The 20,609-nt window shown below is 31.0% G+C and overlaps 1 protein-coding gene across 1 annotated transcript in view; it reads left to right on the forward strand.

The window, feature by feature from the left end:
- The window catches only part of LOC106467384 (protein FAM122A-like), a 27,902-nt gene extending 16,188 nt beyond the window's left edge, over positions 1–11,714 (forward strand). The window contains exons 6-9 of the mRNA XM_022395561.1: positions 2,711–2,802; positions 2,918–2,973; positions 3,592–3,697; positions 6,413–11,714. Of these exons, the coding sequence (XP_022251269.1) occupies positions 2,711–2,802; positions 2,918–2,973; positions 3,592–3,697; positions 6,413–6,566 (408 nt within the window). The 3' untranslated portion in view covers positions 6,567–11,714. The remainder of the gene's footprint in view (positions 1–2,710; positions 2,803–2,917; positions 2,974–3,591; positions 3,698–6,412) is intronic.
- The last annotated feature ends 8,895 nt before the right edge of the window (positions 11,715–20,609 follow it).

Genomic DNA, 20,609 nt, shown 5'->3' on the forward strand with positions numbered 1-20,609 from the left:
ATAGGGTTTTGTGATCACCCATTGCACTGTCTCAGGTGTTTTTCATTCCTCCTGATTTTCCACTGCATTTTACCTCCCTTTTCTTCTAGTGGAATTTAGAATATCTTACCACTTTCCAGTTCCAAGCTGCTGGGGTGGTCAACCATGCAGGCATCCTCTTGAATAGGTTAATGAACTGCAAACGGTGGTGTTCTACTGGTGTATCCTCCAATATGAAACATAAAAACAAGTGGGAGTGAGACATCAAAATTGCAGTTCACCCCTTCAAATGGGATCTTTCATCCTATTCCCACATGGATGTTGGTTCACAGTGGCAAGGGTTTTGATTTAGAGTAGAACCAATCAACTAAAGTCCTCATGTAGTACAAATGTTTATATTCCTCCGTCATTTATACTCCATCAGTGTTATGGGCAACGGTGTACTGTCCATCGAGCCCTAGCCACTCTACACCTAGGGTCACATCCTTTTAATTTTATCTACTTTTATAATTTCTGGGATTGAGTTTCATAAATATTGTATGGTTTGGATCACTTTCCAGCCATAGCTTTCTCCCATTTGGATGTGCTCCTCTGTTTTCCACCCATATATGCGACATTTTTCTACGATGGGCAAAGAGTATATCTGGTTCAGAAGTGGTGTGATTCCCCACATCAGATCTTAGAATCTGACTGTCTCATCTTAGGGAGTGTTCTTCAGATGGTTTTGAAGGATGCTTCTTTCTTTCCCTTGCACAGGTCTCTCCACCTATTCAATGTGGGATTCTAGCTGCTTAGGTGAGTGGAGGTAATATGCCGTATCAGAAGTTATAATTATCCTACACTGAAAATGTATTTCTGATAGGTACTTACTTTCGCTCACACTTCCCACCCTTCCTCCCCACTGAAAACTGGTGCTTCCATCTTCTGCCAAAACTCGAAGTTATAATCTGGTAGAATTGAATATGCATCATGAGAGTATGTCACACTCTTATTGGTGGAGGGTTAACATATGATGATTTGCATAAAAAACACATTGGAATCAGTCAATTCCAATGTAGGGGATATAGAAGGCTTGTGGCATGTAAAAATTCAACACCAAATGAGAATAGCTATTTATGTGAGTGGGGTAATGTACTATATTAGTATATTTTCAGTGTAGGAAAAATTATAACTTTCATGTTATGATTAAAAATAGTGTTTTCATCTTAGAAATTTCATATTTCATTTTCTTGATCTCTAAAACCTTCTAAATATATTTCAGACATTTTTTTCAGTCAAACTTTATATTTTATTTTCTCTACTGTAACTATACTAGGTTAGTTAATTTTAACGACCTCATAATCACCAAAGAGGAAAAGGAAACAAATCTAAATTACCTTTTTTTCTTCTTCTAGAATGACTTCAGGCTGTAACATGAAATTAATTTGTTTATCCTAAATAGCTTTAAACTCATAACAGTATACATCTGTTTATTATATTTTGTTTTATTTTCTATACCCTAACTCTATACTAGGTTAGTTAATTTGATCGACCTCATAACCAACAAACTGAAACAAATCTAAATTACCTTTTTTTTTATCTTGAATGACTTCAAGTTGTAACATGAAATTATTTTGCTTATCCTAAATAGCTTTAAACGCGTAACAGTATACATCTGTATCTACTTAAAATTTATTGTTTTATTGCTCTTTGAACCATGGCTAACTAATATTCCTGCCATAAAAGTTGTACACAACTTGGCAAACATGTAGCTTTGTCACATTATCAAACTACATAATGTTTGAGTTAGTTGTGAGTTGCTCATAAGAATACCTTGTGAAGAATTCTTCTTCTTTATTTTACCTATCATAGTCTAATCTTATCTAACCTAAAGAGTTTCTTATTTTTACATCTCAGTTACTTTTATAGTAGTAAATAAAGAATACCCATGAAAAATAAGAAATATATAGTACTTACCTTGGTCTTCCTTTTTTTTTTTGCTGTTGACAGTTGGTGAAACTTATCCCTACGTTTTTATGCTAATGGTACTACTGCACCAAAGAACATAGAATAATAACATGCAAAAAAAGCAGATAATGTCCTATAATTATCAAAATGTTTTTGGCTTTACTTGTTCATGTGTTTCCCATAAATTATGGAAGAGAGGATACGTAGAGAGCAAATGTTACAATTCTCTTACTAGGGAAAATTCAGGATTTTTTTTTAAATATTGCCTTTTAAAATTAAGAACTTAAAACTTCTATTAAAATTTGGATTATTAGCTAAGTTTTGATGCCAAGTTTATGCGTATACCATGATAAGATAGTAGTTTAATTAATTAAATTTTTAATGTAACTCAGTAAAATCCCAGTTGCGTGTTCAGGAAAGGATGCCTGTAGTGAGAGGGTTAAATCTATAATTACTAAAATAAACGTAAAACCATAGCTGAAGGTTGTTATTAGTTATAAGTTAATAAACATTTCAGTAGGTTGTGTTATATTTATCTTAGAAAGTATGTGTAAAAATTAGCATTAAAAATTTAAGAATAAATATTTCTTTTCTTTTTTCTTGGGAGTAAAATACTGTGTGTGATTGAATTGACTATAAGGCACTGTTTTTCTTGTTAAACTTGACTTGAAGTGTCGTGGTATTTTTAAAATATACTAAATACTATCCTAAAGATATATAGATTTTTATACTGTTTCAAGTTTTTCAAAGCAATGTACAAACTAAAAATTGCATTTTTTTTCAGCAATGTTTTTCTCCTTCTGCAAACCTTGTGAGGACTTCTTCCTTTTCTCTCAGTCCTAATCCTAGCCCCACTCGCAAAAGTTTTACGACTCGGTAAGCTTTTTTTCCACTTTTCTAAATTTTTCCAGCAGGTGTAAGAAAAACTAAAATCTCTAAGGGGTAGAGGAGTTCTTCAACAGCAATGTCTTTTAACCTTCATCTTTTTCAGACGCAGCCAGAGTCCCATTGCCCTGCGACCCAGTCAGTTCTTGATCAAAAGGAAATGTAAGTGGCCTGAGCAAAACGGTCTTAAATGCTTCTGAGAATTTAATGACTGATGTATTATTATGTTTGTGTTTTGTAAATTTAAAATTCTTCAGGTATATTTGGGTTTATGAAGAGCATAGGAGATTGAGCCACTTGCCTCAGAGATTTGCTCTGTACCAAGTTAAGCTTTATGTGTCATTTATGGATAAGGTTTTCATAAAAGAAAAATCAAGGTAAGGCAACAATTTTTATTTTATATTTTAGAAAAGAAAGTTAGATTTTTAACATAAATGTTAAAAACATAATTGCCTATAGAGGGGTATAAGAATGAGGGTTAGAAGTTAAGTTAAGCTTGACCTCTAAACCTCGTTTTTATTCATCTTTCGCCATCTTTAATGCAGTTTTTACTCTGTGTTTGGAATTTATTCATTACTACACACACACACACTAAGTTTTAATTAATTCAGAGTATTTTATGTACAAAAAGGTTACAAATGAAAATATATAAATGATTAGCTGTACGAGCATATTGTTTGTGCATTAGTGATATATTGGCTAGTTTTATTTCTCTATGAATAGAATTTTCAAAACATGCTAATATTTCTTTTGATGACTAAATAATCCATGCTTTTACAGGTGACGTAGACATGGAACAAGATAGTATTGGAAGTCCAGCAAAAAGGATGAACACAGGAGCAGGCACTCCAGAAAGAATAATCATCACACATCCATTAGCCCACAGGTAAGCATCTAGTTTTCAAACTATCATCAAATAATAATCATCACACATTTATTAGCCCACAGGTAAGCACCTAGTTTTCAAACTATCATCCACACATTGGTAAACAGGTAAGTATTTAACTTGTAAAATAAGGATAAATCTTGTACAATTATTTTGAATCTAAAATAAAATATTTGGTTATAATATTGAAAAACACTATCAATTCCATTTATAAGTTATTTTTTCAGTCAGTCGATATAACGATTTATCTGTTGGGAAGCCATCATAATGATATTTGTTCACAAAAATCTCATCTCAATTTAAATTTTTAAAAATTATTTTAACTATTGAAAATAGTGTAGTAGTTACTCCTTCACGTTTTAATCATTATTTAAAATTGACAATGCTATTCTCCTGAAAGATTTGGAAAACTGTATACACATAACTCATCAGCTGTTATTGTTACAGTTAGCTTTATCAAAACCAGTGTACAGCTTTCAGGTGTTGAGTGCACACATGCGTATCAAATTTCAAAAATTGAAGTAAAGAAATTTAATTCTAGTTATATGATAAATATTTTATTCAAACATTTTTATTTTATATATATAATATTTTAGCATTATATATCACATTTGGTTTATTTCACCAAAGAAAAATTAAAAAATGGTCAAACTTTCATTTTGAGCAGCTCTGAGGAATCTTATCTGTAAACAGCACATGTATTGATTTTTAGAATTTTTTCTACTCGGCTCAAGGTATCAATTTGTATTTGCTAAGAAACTATCATCTTATGGAAATATGATAATTTGTGTTTTGTTTCTCAACTTAATTTCATTCTGTGTCTGTGGTTTTATTGCTGTAATGCTTCAATGCTATCCTTTTATGATGTTACAGCATGTGGTTTAAAAATAGCTAGAGCCAACAGCTAAAAACTGTTAGATAGAAGAGCTCCAAATTGGTCTATGGCAATTTTATTTTAGAGTAAATAAAGTGGCTTTATCAGATATTTATGGTTTTTAGACATTTTAGCTACTTACAGCTTCAGTGAGAGTGAACAAAGGATACTAATGCAAAATTTACAACATTTAGGACATTTTTTGTAGTTCCTTGTGATGTTCATATGTTCCTGATAAAAGTTTTGTTTAAAATTACTTGTGTTTGAAAGCTACAGGAATATTTATTCTACTAAGGTAAGTTTAATTAGGTTTAGCAATTATGATAAGTGAAGACAAGCTATTTGAAAGGCACAAATCTTTTTTATTGAATATAAATTTTTATCACATTGAAACAAGACACACAAATATCTATTATATAGTGAAAACAAACCAGGTTAGGTTGAAAGGTTAGGTCAATGATAAATCTCTGTAAATTGTTTATATGATTTATAGCCGATAATGATGAATGCTTTAATCCAGTATTTCCCAACTTTTTTTATGGCAGAGTAAACAATGATCTCTCATGCCCCCTTCTAAAACAAAATTTTAGGCCATTAAAATATTTTACTAAAATGACAATTGTAAGGCAATAGTAGTAAATTCTTATGGTTTAATTTTAACAAATATAACTTTGAAAATGCCAAAACTTTTCTGTCTGCCCCCTCTAAGTTTACTGCCCCTCCCCCGAATTTAAAAAATGCACACCAGGGGGCTGTACTGCCCAGGTTGGGAAACTGCTTTAATCAGAAAAATATCACAATAAATATGTTAATAAATATCAGATGAGTTGCTATTGACTGGGTATATAAAATAAAACTTCTGATCAATAATAAAAAACAATTGAAATCTATGAGGAAAAGAAGTAGTTTTAATAATTTTCCAAACTGTCTAATAACAAAGTTCTGAAAATTTCATAACCTAAAAAATGATAGAAATACTAAATCAAATAACATTAATTTTATTTAAGCAGAAACTAGATACTGTTTTGAAAGTTTGTACTAAATTTACTGCCATTTTTTTAAGTATTTCTGCTGTAAGAAGGAACAAACCAAGTTATATATTTGACACCCCACCAGTCTGGAGAGAGTTAGTAGATTCTTTTAGGACATTTCTAAACTTATCTTTTCTTGGACATTTAGCTTTAAAGTAGAAAGGTTGTAATCAAAATTAAATTGTGGTTGTGGAAAAAAATGTTTCTTGTCTTAATGAACAACTATCTCAACTGCTCATACTGAGAAATGTTCAGCTCAAAAAAGTCAACAACTAAGAACTGTTGACTTGAAATATTTAGGAATCATCTGCAAAGTATAAGTAACTGTGTGTAGTAATAATAGATTTTTTTTATTCTTTTTAAGCCTAGTACTTATTTTCAAAGTGCTGTTTAATAACTAATGAAAAGATATCATGTCTTTGGATTTCTATCACGTATTTTTGATATAGAATTATGGTCTATAGGTTTTATGACTAAGTGGTATGTAAAAAACAATTATTTTTTTTGATAGCTTGATACCATAATTTGTTTGAGTGATTGTTCCACACCCTCCAAATTCACTATATACGTGATTTTTCTAAGCTTGAAAGCTTGATACAATCAGAGTTCTTTTCCTTTCTTTGTTTACTTATTCATGTATTTATAACAAACTTTTAACACAAAAGGCTTATGTGTAATATTTTAACTCAGACTTGAAGTCAAATTTGGTATTTTTAAAACAGAGAACTTAGAGGGGGGTATTAATAAAAGCTGTCTATTTGACACAGTTGTTTGACATACTTTAATTAGTTTACTCATGATTCATTACAGTTTGTCATCTAGTAGTCTGGATCCAGTGAACAGTCCAGATCAGACAGTTCCACATGACATCACAGACTCCATGTCTAGCAGCAGTGGCTCCCCATGTAGTGGATTCAAACCTGTAGAGCCTGCACCTTCAACAGGATATGGGATGGATGGATGAGAGTACAGTCTACATGAACCCCATTAAGTCAGATTGGGACTAGTTTTACGTGTATATTTGTTGTATATTAACTGTATATTTTTATTGGCTTCAACATTAGAAAGCATCTATTATGCAATTCCCTAAACGAAAAAGCTTGTAAGAAACTATTTCCACTAGCAAGTTCTTTTGATTAGATAAACAATTCCCTATATTTGGGAGTAGGTATTTGTAAATGGTTATGTATGAAGCAAAAACTAAGCTTTTGTTGTTGATAAGTGCTTGAGATTGTGTGTTAGTATGAAAAAACCCTATTAGCCATTTACAGTATATGTCAAAAATGCTTCATGGTTGAAAAATAATTTTCTACGTTTTGTGTTTGTTTTTGTAATTGCATGAAATGACATTAATGTGTGAAGTTGTTTTTGAAAGTCATAGCATAATTCTTTGTTTGAATAGTGTGCTGTTTTGCATGTTTTAATTTAATAAAATATGCGGCGTAGCATTTCATCTCACAGAAAGTCTTGTTTATTTACTTTTCAACAGTCATATTAAAAACCTCAAATATTTGTTGTAGATTATCCATGTTCACTGTTTTGAAATATTTTGTATAGCAGTGTTCACAATTTAGAAAGCTACTAATTACTGTTTTGTGGCAAATGTTTTTTTTTTCTCCCCTGTCTATGCAGGAAATATTGACAAGAATTTTAGGCACATTGAATATGTTGTATGTTCATGTGGCTGTGGTCACTATTTCAACAGTGTAGCTAATATCAATGACCAAGAGTTATGTAAAATTTCTCTACTCCCTATTTTTCTCAGTGTTATGTGAATTCATTTGCTTTTGCATGAAATTTTGACTTTTCAGCTCCTCAATTAAAGGAGTTAGGTTTTATGATGAAGCACTGTTGTATCGTAAAATAAAATAATAGAAATTCACAGCATGAATACAGTGAACTGAAATTTCATGTTAAACACTTTAATACATAAAATAATATGGTTAATTTTAATCCAGCATTATTCACTCTGAACTTTTATTTTTTGTGTGGAAATGTACTTGTGTATATTTTTATTCAAGTAAGTGCATCACCATAGAATACTTTAGTTAATGAATTGTCATGTTACAACACATAGAAAGATGCACAGTTTTAGTGTAGCAGATATTTTAGTCATTATGTTAGACATTCAAGTATCTTCATAAGTAAACTTTTCTACTAAGTATGGAAAGTTAAAAGTTCAGTACAGTCCAGACTGTGCCAGCCATTTTTCTCACTATTAAGTGAATAAAGTATCAAGTGAATTTGACCTTTTTTTCCATAAATCAGTGACTACAGTCTACTTTAATGTAACACCAAAGTAATGGTACTTTCCATCTGATTCTTCTTGATATCTCACTTCAGAATTAGCTGATTAAATGTGGTTTTTTTCAGGTTATATTGAGAAACTAGCTAATATCCTCCTGAAAGGTTACGATACCTTATATGAGTAGTAGTTGTTTTGATATGATTTTAGTTTGTTTTAATAAGTACTGATCTAAATAAATGTTAATTAAAATCTGAAATAGATCTTGGGGAATTAAAGTAGAATGAGAGTTAAATAATAAGCATGGTTAATAGCATAAACTATTTATGTAGTTAGGTTTTTACTTGGTCAAAGTAGACATCCAAATACTATTTGAACTATAAGAATATTCATTTTAATGCAAAGTTAATGGTCTTAAGAAGATATTTTTTTTAGTGGAACTTTCAAGTTATTTCACTCAAGAAAGTATGAAAGTATCTGTTGTTGATATTAATATAATTAACATTGTAACTGTTTTTTTTTTATAAGTAAATGAATACTGTTTTACAAGGGAATGGAAATATACTGGAAAATTTAGCAGTCAGATGTGATAGTGTTAAAAAGAAATATCTAACTATCTAGTATTTGATGAAAGTTTGTGATATGCATGTTAATGGTATTTTACTTTGAACTTCAAGGACTAAATATTTTTACATCTATGAATCAGTGTCGGGGGGGGGGGGGGGTCTTAGCAAACACAGATTTGCCCTCTAATTAACAAATTAAAAATTGGCCAATTCAGTTTTTTTTTTTGTTAGAATCACAGCAGATACCAGTTTTTATTTTTTTTTTCTAATTCTAAAGGGAAAAAAAAAACAGGTTTTCAATAATTTTATCTACCTCCACAATATGAAGTGTACATTATAGCTGTTTTGGGAAATACTAATGAATGATTTTATAATCGTAGAGACCTGAAATTTATAACATCTCGTATGAAAGATGTAATATACAGTCCTTAATTGTACATGTAATGTGCTTCTTTTTAAGTGCATGAAATTTTAAATTATGCAGAAATGAGCTATGCAGCTGTGTGTAGTGACCTTATGATGATTGGCACATTGTATTTTGCTAGATTCTGTGTACATAATACCACAGTTAACTTTTCATGTTAAGAAAAGTATGTTTATTTTAGTTTTGAACTTGTAAATGTTAAATATTACTGCCTTTAGTTTTTGTCTTAAAAACTAAGTTGTAGTATATATATATATATATATATATGCTTGAAGGTAACATTATACATTTATATTGCTCCTGTTGTATGATTGAAAGTATTTTCTGTTGTTCACATTTGTAACTGTCTTGTCTCTCTCAACTCGTAAAATCTCACACCAGCGACAGTTTAAAAAATTCTGTCATAAAACTTGAAAATGTGTTAAAATTAGTGACTTTTCTAGTAATATGGGAAATCTGTATCTTTTCTCAGTGTACTGGTTAAAACCATGTATGGGAAATCTGTATCTTTTCTTAGTGTACTGGTTAAAACCATGTATGGGAAATCCGTATCTTTTCTCAGTGTACTGGTTAAAACCATGTATGGGAAATCCATATCTTTTCTCAGTGTACTGGTTAAAACCATGTATGGGAAATCCGTATCTTTTCTTGGTGTACTGGTTAAAACCATGTATCTAAGCATTGGTCGCATTTAGTAAGTTTCAAGGAGAATAAACACCAGCATTAATTTTTTCTGTTTTTACACAAGTCTTCTGACTTAAGACTATTGCAAAATATGTCAGAACTCGTTAATTCTTCAGTTGTGTCAGAAAACACTTCATTTATAGTTAGAATCAGACCATATTCATTCTTCAATTAGATCTGAATACATACTTCATTGGAATGTAACTCGAAAAGTAAGTACTAGAATATATTAATTTTCAAGTAATATTAGATACATCCTGTAATTTGAGTTTACTGGATTAGAACCAGTAAGGTAAGTATCAGAACATGTTGATTTTTTCAGTTTCATCAGATTTTATTTTGAGATCAATGGATTAGAACCAGAAGAGTAAGTATCAGAATATGTTGATTTTTTTCAGTTTCATCAGATTTTATTTTGAGATCAATGGATTAGAACCAGTAAGGTAAGTATCAGAACATGATGATTTTTTCAGTTTCATCAGATTTTATTTTGAGATCAATGGATTAGAACCAGAAGAGTAAGTATCAGAATATGTTGATATTGTAGTCAGTTAAACTTCTTTATTTTTGAGTAAGTTGTATTAGAACCAGGAGAGTATATGTTAATTTTCCAGGGCTCAGAGTCAAGGTATAACCAATAAATAATTCTTTAAAAATCTTGCTTTTCTGTAACATTAGACTGTAGTTCATTTGAAATTTTTGGATAAATAACCAGCAAATTGAATACCAGAACTTAACACATAATTTGTTCAATAATAAGTAGTCATTTAGTAATTGTGACATACAATTTCTTTTTGGAACAAGGAATGTGTTAAATACGAAGATATCAATTACACTAATTTGGAATGATTTTTTTTTTACGTTAGAAGTTACCTGAGATTGAAATTCACTGTATACTTGAAAACTGTGTATCATTTATTTATGACCTTTGTATAATAGCATACAGCTTAAAAATTATTTCTGTACATTATGTTAAAAGTAGAATGTTTCTGAACTTCATAAGCTATTTTTGAAACCCAAACTGTAAATTGTTTCTTTAAGTATTGCAAATAAAATTTCTGGTTTACTTTGTAAAATCTTGAGATAAATACAATTTTTTTTATCAAGTTTGTGTGAAATGGGAACTTTTTTTTTATTTTTTTTTTAGGATTCTTAGCTTACTTGTTTGTGCTACATGAATGTTTTCAGTATGATGCATTGTTTTATTTCATTCATATCCTCTGATCATTTTCTTTAGTTAAATCTGCCAGATGGCATTTAACTTCACATGCATCAATTACTAATAGAACTGTGTTTGGTAGAACTGGTTATATTTGTGAACTATTTGAAGGTAACATCGACAAAACATTTTGTATGACAACCAAAACTGAGTTCTGATTCTTGTTAACAGAATGGCTTGTAAATGTAGGAAATTTTAGAAATTTCAGTATATTGTATTCAGTATATTTCAATTTATTATAGAATGCCAGTGGAGATTTAGGATATTATTTTTGATTAAAATGTATTCAGTAAATTATGAAGTATTTGTTGTAAATTAATACATGTAAAAATATATATATAAGAAGTAAATGTAGGTTTCTGGTATACTTTGTAGTGTTCACTTAACACATTATTTGCAAGTAGCAGAAAGTTTGACAGTGTTATTTGTTTAGTGGATCTCTTTCAATATTATATTATTTTACATTTCGAAAATATTTACTTTTATTAAAATATAATAAAAGAATAATAAGTGTTTGCTTTAGGATGTCAAAAATATAATGTAAGTATTGTTTACCTTGGAATCTTGTGGTTTTAACTCGTGGAAAGTACTAGTACACATGATTAGTACAGGCATTTATAAGAAACTTTTTTCTTTTCTTTTTTTAGCAAGAAAGGGAAGAAAAATTGGTATATTTTCTTTAACTTAAGAACATGAGGAATAATTTCTGTTAATGTCCTTTTTAAGTGCTTTATTTAGTTTCAGAAATTATTATAAATCACGCAAGTCTTACTGTAACATGATAAATATAAACAAGCTAATGGCAGTTCATACAGGTTTAAAACTTTTTTTAAGCTGCACTTATATTTCTTGTGAGTGAAAGCAACCAGGGTTTGCTGCTGTTGTTTTCTGCAACTAGAACTGTAATATACTTGAGTGTTGATGTGACTGGACTATTGTACTAAAATTGTAATAAAGTATCTGAAGAATGTGTTGTACATAATACAAACTTTTAAACATTTTTTGTCTTAACAATAACCTTCTAGGATTCCCATTTTAACACACAGATTTACATTTTTGTTGTTTTGAATGACAAAAAAAATAACTGGAAACTTTTTGTTTTGTAAGTAATATATATATATATATATGTATGTACACACACACATGAATAAATCTCATAAATAGAAGTTGCAGAAATAAAAAAAATACAAAGAAACAGTAAAATACTAGTTGCAGTACAAAGTAAAAGCATGCTTGCACTTCAGACATGATTATTTCTGTAGAGTGTACACAGTTTCTTGTGTTTTAAGCAAATTAAAGAACTGCGTTTCATGCAAATTGATTTTGAACCATTGTAGATTAAGCTATTGTGTGGGTGACATAAATCATTTAGATATGTCACTTAATACATTATCGGAGAGGCATTTTGATTTCAATCATTTATCATGGTTGTTTTACTTCACCAGGTAACATTGAGTTACTTATACTGGTTGTGTTATTTCACTCAGTAACATGGAGTTTTTTATTCGTGTGTGTGTGTGTTACTTCACTAGGTAACATGGAGTCACTTATCATGTGTGTGTGTGTGTGTGTGTTACTAGTTAACATGGAGTTACTTATCGTGTGTGTGTGTGTTACTTCACCCAGTAACATGGAATAATTTATTTTGAGTGTAAAATGAGACACTGCTGTACAAGATAGTGTATCATTTTAAACATCTGAAGAAACTTGAGATTAGAGTATCAGACATGAAATTAAGTGTATACAGAGCACCCAAAAAGCGTTGGGTATATTCCATCTATCAAGCAAAATCCAAAACGCCGAAGTTAAACAAGTTCACCATCATGGGAAATCAAAACAAGGGTGGAAAGTGGTGGTTGAGAGTTATATATTGTTGAAATTTTGGGAGGTTTTTTTTCTACTTGTAGACTTCAAGGGTAACTAACTTCCTTCCCATATCTGGCTGCAGACAGCGAAAGGCAGTAGGAGGTGAGACGTTGTGGGTTTAAGCACTCGCCTCTTCACCCTTGTTTTGATTTTCCATGATGATCAACTTGTTTAACTTCGGCGTTTTGGATTTTGTTTGATAGATGAAATATACCCAACGCTTTTTGGGTGCTATTACCACAAACTTTATCTGTCTATGACTATGGATAACCGACCGGAAACGAAATTTATGCATTAAATTATTAGAAATTCTTTATTGTTTAATAGTGCTGATCTAAATCGCCTATTAGCAATAATCATAATTGATAGTCATCGAGCTCTATATATAAATATACCTAATACTATGAAATAATTAACTGTCCATAGGCTATTAAAAAACAGCATTATAAAACAATATTAAATTTAATACAATAAAAAAACAACATTATAATGAGACAAAAATAATTCTTCTATTACCATTCTTTCATCCTTAAGTCCTAATGGATAATGTCTGTGGTCATAGCCCCCAAACGCGTTGGGGATATTCCATCTATCAGACCAGATAAGTATGTCGATGTAAAAGTTGCCAGCAACTAAGGAGAATCGGTTGGGAGTTGAGTGTTTGAACCCATAACTCCCACTGCTTTCTGCAGTCAGTTGTGGGAAGTTAGTTACCCTTAATGTTTAGATGTAACATAAAATTAACCCACCCTAAAAATGTAAAATTTTCAACCTCCACCCTTTTATTTAATATTATAAGATATAAAAGTCAAAAGGGTGTTTTATTTTTACTATAAGAGTATCTTTTGCTTAAGGAAAAGATACTAGTTTGAGAAATAAAAACAAAACTTTTAATTTTTGTCAAATTTCGCAAAAAATATTAAACATTCCTTACAGTGTTTATATTGTCTGAAAGAGTAAAGTGAAATCGAAGATGGGAAAATTTTCATAAAAACGGTAAGGCTTTAAAAATAAGAATTTTACCAATAAAATTCTAATTTTTAAAAGCCCACATCGACTGCATAACTTCCCTTAAAGAAAACGAATGATACAAACATTTTGTTTCCAAAATACAAAGGCCTTAGGTACTTTCACTGAAGCAAAGGTTTTTTAAATTTGGAGTTTAGTGTATATTTTGATACATAAACAGTTAAACGTAGCGACTTTTAAAGGAAAATAAATACATTTTTGAAAAGACTACTTCGAATGCAAGCTTTCCATAGACGAATATCAAAATCAATGATAAAAAAAATACGGAATAAGAAATATTTCTTTTCAAATGTCGAGATAAGTGTTTATTTAAATACAGCAATAATGTCTAATTTGAAATGGCCTAAAAACAAAATTTAAAGACTTGCAGTTTAATGAAAACAATACATCCTATCCTAAACCCTAAAGGGAGTGCATCTTTCCTCAACAAATATTATAAGGAAAAGATAATAGTAGTTTGAGAAATAAACACGTAACTTTAATATTTGTGAAATTTAGCAAAAATTAAAAAAAATTCTTTACAGTGATTATTTTGTCTGAAACAGTAAAGCAAAATGGAAGATAAGGATAATTGGCATAAAAAACCTTAGCTTAAAAAAAAGAATTTTAGCAATAAAATTATATTTTTTTAAAAGCACACATCGAATCCATATTTTCCACTTGAAGAAAACGAATGATACAAACATTTTGTTTCCAAAGTACAAAGATTTTAGGTATTTTCAAGAAAACAAATTTAAAGGGCATTTCGATACATGAACAATTAACCATAGCGACTTTTAAAGAAAAAGCAACAACTTTTTTTTTGAAAAGACCACTTCGAATACAAGTTTTGCAAAGATGGACGTAAAAACCTATGATACAATTTTTTTTTCAATAACGTCTAATTTCAGATGTCCTAAAATCCTTGAAAAAACAACAAAATTTAGAGATTTACAGTTTAATCAAAACAAAATATCCTTTCCTAAACCCTAAAGGGAGTGCATCTTTCCTCAAAAAATAGAATAAGCAAAAGGTTATAGTAGTTTGAGAAATAAACACAAAATGTTAATATATGTGAAATTCAGCAAAAAAATATAAAAAATTCCTTATAGTGTTTATCTTGTCTGCAAAAGTAAAGCGAAATCGAAAACCTTAAGGTATGAAAATTAATAATTTTAGCAATAAAATTCTATTTTTGAACAGCCCACATCCAATGCATAATTTCCTTTGAAGAAAACGAATGATACAAACATTTTGTTTCCAAAATAAAAGACATAAATTGGCACGTCTAAGTTGTGCAAGTTAAAAACGTGGGTAAGAATGATCATTAGAGAAGAGTAATCATTTTACGAAATAATTTATGGGCCCTATTACAGTTACGTTCACATTTTACCAGTGATCAAGTTTCAGATTGTCCAAATATACCTTTGGTTTTGAATTATACGTTAATTATAAATTTTTTGTACAGTACATTCAATTAACTACATTTAATTACATATTATTGAATTATTTTTTAACAGTTAAACAATAGCTACAAAGTCCTTTCTAAACACTGTTAGAGATTTAATTTCCCTAGCAGACTTTACTGGGTGTTACGATATATAAACAATTAATCGTAGTGACTTTTCGAAGAAAATGTATTTTTTCAAAAGCTCACTTCCAATACCAGTTTTCCTTAGACGAACATGAAAATATATTTTACATTTTTTTTCTTTCAAAAAATCAAAGGGTATTTAGGTATTTTTACAGACAAAAATGGATTTTTTTTTAATGTTGAGATAAGTCTTTATTTGAATGCACCAATAATGTTTAATTTCATATGGCGTGAAAACTTTTAGACTTACAGTTTAATCCAAACAGTACATCCTATTTAAACCCTAAGTGGAGTGCATCGTTCCTCAAAAAATAGTAGAAGGAAATGGTGAGAGTAGTTTGAAAAAGAAACAAAAAACTTCAATATTTGTGAAATTTTGCAAAAAAACAAAAAAAATATTAGAAATTCCTAACAGTGTTTATCTTGTCTACAAGAGTAAAGCGAAATAGAAAATGGGGAAACTTTTCATAAAAGGCATAAAAAATAGGAATTTTAGCAATGTATTCGATGTGGGCATTTCTGAAGTAAATTTTTTTCTTCAAATCTCCTGAGGTTTAATTGTTTCAGTAATATAATACACTTTTACATCCATATTTAATAAAATTATCTTTTATCATGAAATAACTAATTTGAAATTTTTGTTTCACAGTTTTTCATTTTCTTCTACAGAGAAGGTGTCCTATGTGGGCTTTTCAAAAAGACAATTATATCGTAAAAAGTCCCAAGATTTAAGTGTTGATGTTTCTTTGAAAATTTTCAACCTCGATATTACTTTACTTCTGAAGTGAAGACGAACACTGTTAGGGCTTTTCAATGTTTCTGTACGAAATTTCTGAAATATTAACGTTTAGCATCAGACAGTTAATTCCATTAACAAACTGAATTGTAGCTCAGAAATGACTAATAGAGAAACTTCTGGAAATGGTGCTCAATTTGAGGACCCATTAAGATCACTTCCTGACGATGAAGTTTATAATGACTCAGAGAGAGCTTGTTCTGGCCAACGTAGGATAAAACAGTCATGAAAGCGGACTACTGTTATTTGCAATGTAAAAACAGACAATAAATGGGGTTCATTGAAATTGGTTTCTAGTTGTAGGAGGAGATTATTTATTGACGATGTACACTAGATACTACGACAACAGACATTGAGTCATTTTTGGAAGAAGCTGTTTTAATGTTAAAAATTGTGAACAGTTCACTTCGGAAAGAATGACTAGATCAACTTTATTTTGTGTTGGACTTTACTGGTCTTCTGAAGTAGCAACACAATTTTTTTCTTTTCAACTTTGACCTGAGGATTTATTTGTCAGATACACTTTTCACCCTAGACGTAACCTAAATCACGATTAGAAGTATTAAACGTGAAATAGATGACGTGATTGTTTGTTTGTACTTATGCACAAAGCTACACAATGGGCTATCTGTGCTCTGCCCACTACGGGCATCGAAATCCGGTTTCTAGGGTTGTAAGTCCGCAAACGTACCGCTGTGCCACTGGGGGGCTAGATGATGTGATAACTCAATCGTTATATATACATATCCTGGCCTAAAGTATAAAATTGATTTCAATCATATTATTGTGACTGATCATAGTGAACTATATAGTTTTAGGTTTGAATAATTTCATACTTTTTATTATATTTATCGTCCACTCTCTGGTAAATGGAGTGATTTTATAGACACAATGGGTTCACTCATTGATATTATCAATTCAGATAACTCAGTATTCTTTTTGGGTGATTTTATTGTTTTTTTTTTCAATATGGCCAAACTCTTATTGATCGAAGTCATGTGCTTGAAGTAAATAAATCGATGTCTGTTATTAATACCCACTATTGAATTTACCATCCTACCAGAGTAGTAGAGGCCGCTGTATCGACACTTGATAATATTTTCACAAATTCTTGTCGTGTAGTTCCTGACGTCATTTGTTGTGATATTTCAATTCAATGTGCATTATCTTTATCTTTCGCTATGTTATTAATTCCATCAAAGTTTATAACTATACAAAAAAGACTTATTATGCTGACACAATGAAGAATTTTAATATTGCCTTAAGTGATGTTAATTGGAACCCTATTACAGATGGAGAACCTAATGTCCGTTTAGCTTTTTTCCTTTTTGTAGAGTATTTTCGCAAACTATATCATTCATGCTTACCATTTGTTGAAGTTGATAATTTGAATAATTCCAAATATCCACCTTGAATGACCGTAACTTCATTATGTATAATTAAACGTAAGCAAAGACTCTATCGTCGCTTTAAAATTCCAAGATTGCAAGTATATGTAGTGACACGGGTTCTTATATTAGTGATCCTGCTTTTATTGCCAATATTTTTAATGAATATTTTACTAAGCAGTGTAATACTCGCACTAACAGTTTGGTTCAGGATACGCCTATAACTCAGTCTATTTATCTGTGAATGAAATTTGCGCAGACATTAAGGCACTCTTTAGTTCTCCTTCTGCTGGATGGGATGATGTTCACTGTCAGTGGTTAAATCTGTTAGTAATTCAATTATTGAACCCTTAACTGTGTTTGTTCTGCAAATTGCTAAGATTGTATCCACCTACAAGGGTGGTGATCTTGATCTTGTGAAAAATTATCGGCCTATTTCCATCTTATCTGCATTCGCTCGTATAACTGAACGTGTACTTCACAATACAATCATTGTGTTTCTCCAGAAAACTAAGGTTTTAAGCGATTCGCAATTTGGTTTCAGTAAGCATAAATCTACTGAAAAGTCTATTGGCAATTACTACAAAGCTTATTACGGCTTATGAGGCAAAAAATCTGTTTTAATTTGGGCCCTAAACATTGCCAAAGCATTTGACAACATTAATCATACAGTTTCACTTTACAAATGTGCTCGTTACGGTCTACGTGGTAATATTTATGATATTATTAAAACATACTTAATAAATAGGCAATGTTATACCTCAATTAATGGAAAAAAAGTCTCATTTCTGTAGTATTCGTTGTGGTATTCCTCAAGGCTCAATCCTTGGCCCCTCTTATTTAATATTTTTGTAAATTACTGTTACGTCTCTGTTTGTTTGTTAATTTCTCGTAAAAATTCTTTCCGAAGAACTTCAGCGATACAAGTCCTTTCTTAAATAAAACTAGTTTATTCTTTCTCAATACAACTTTGCAATACACTTAATTTCCACATTCACTTTAACTTAATCACACACTATAATTCACAACGATTCGCGCACTTTACTTAAGGTCACTACCGCTCGCTTGACTCAATATGTCTATATCTCTCTATCTGCAATTATTATCTCCGCTTTATTTGCCGGGCTTATATACTAAAATAGAGGGCGCCTAGAAAAGACTAGAGTTGCCAGGAACAGTCATGATCCTTCAAGAAACTCTAGCGCCCATGCTTCCAGCGTCACGTGACTTCCGCTGTCGTAACAGTAACTATGCTACAACTAACACAGCATGATTTTCGTTACAGTATAAAGAGAAATAATAAAGTAGTAAATTAATTTGGATACACACACACATGTATATATATATATATATACATATGTCATTTGATTTTACTATGAACACTATAAAGTATTAGTTGTAAAATACTGTTTAGTATTTTACAACTAATACTTTATGGTGTAAAATACTAAACAGTACACTGGAACATTAATGCCTTTGATGATACTTGTTGTTACTTACAATACAGCCAAATATGCATTTCTTTTGGTGCCACAAGCAATCCAAAAGAATGACCAATTTTCATTAATTTACAGATTATTATGTTCAGTTTTACTAGGGCGGACGTATTCTAGTGATTAACGTCACGATCTGTGAATTTAATGGTTCATGGTTCACATCATGCTGCCGCAAAATAGCGCTTTGCCCTTTGGTAGCGTGGGTGCGTTGTACGGGAGATGGTCATATCCCACTATTCGAATAAAGCAGTCCAAGAGGAGGTGGGAGCTTTGATGGATGTACGTATCTCTACTTCCTTCAGACTGGCAGCTGTCTGTTAGATATAAATGACTGTTTAAGTCCAATGCGAATGTTATGATTTAGATAATTTAAGTATAGCGTGAATGTTAAATTGAGATCTTTTTAGAAGTGATAGTTTATCGCAGGTTTATTTAAGTAACTGTGTGAGAATCATACATTATGTAGTTCAGTTGTTGTGGATTGATGCTTGTTGTATCATTGCGTCATGTTACTACAACCTTCTAAGTTTTCTCGTTGTTTTATTTGAGTATTATTGCATCATAATATCTCGTAGTGTGTAGAAAATTCTAGGCCTCAGTTAGTTATATATAGTTAGCTAGACCAAGACTGCGTGACTTTGAGTTTCGCCATAAAGAGTGTATAGCGGTGATTTTTAAAGTGAAATTATCACATATTGTATTGTAATAACAGACTAAAAAGAAGAATCGGTCTTATTGAATTGTGTTCTAAAGTAACTGAACCAGCCTGTGTGGACGAAAAAAAAGACAATTATTTAAAGCTCTGGATACAACTGTAATAACCAACAGTATAACGAACATTTGTATATACGTTTGAATTATTTCAATATATTATTTTAAAACAAGTGAACTGTATGATGTTTGCTTACTGCCCTTCCTCCCCCTCCAGCAATTGCGGGGGCATATTTATGCCACTGTATACAGCACAAGAAGACAAGAAACAAGATAAGAAACAAAAAGAGAGACTACAGCAGTGTTTGGAGGAAAAAAGAAAGGAAACAAGAAGAACGAGAAAATAAACAAGAAGAGACACAACAGCAGTGGCAAGAAAACCTACAACAGTGGCAGCTCAAAGAGCAAAATAAACAAGAGAGATTACAGCACTTGTTGGAGGAAAAAAGAAAATAAACAAGAAGAACAAGAGAAGAAACAAGAAGAGAGACTACAGCAGTGTTTGGAGGAAAAAGAAAGGAAACAAGAAGAACGAGAAAATAAGCAAGAAGAGAGATTACAGCAGTGGCAACTGGAACAAGAAAGGAAACAGGAAGAAAGTCAGCAGCAACTACAGGAAAATCAACAACAATGGCAAAAGGTACAAAGACTACAGCAGTGGAAAGAAAATCAGCACCAGTGGGAACTGGAAAGTACAAATGGAAGAGTTTAATAAATTTCAAAATGAATTAAATACATTAAAGGATGATTTACTGTCTTTTACACAAAGAGGATATATTAGCCATGGACCTAATCAGCCTCAGACAACAGGAAGCCCCTTACAGACCCCGCAGCTAAGCCCTAAAGCAGACATCTTCAGTCCTGCCAGAAGTCGCAATTCCAGACATCAGTGTCAGCAATAGAGGTGATCTAGTATGAAGGAAGCCACAGGAATTCGATGGGACGAAGCCATGGGAAGCATATAGACACAATTTGAGCTACTGGCAGAAATGGATGGATGGACAGAGGAG

The sequence above is a fragment of the Limulus polyphemus genome, unplaced genomic scaffold, assembly GCF_000517525.1.
Source record: "Limulus polyphemus unplaced genomic scaffold, Limulus_polyphemus-2.1.2 Scaffold2594, whole genome shotgun sequence".
In the NCBI taxonomy this organism is placed as follows: Eukaryota; Metazoa; Arthropoda; class Merostomata; order Xiphosura; family Limulidae; genus Limulus; species Limulus polyphemus.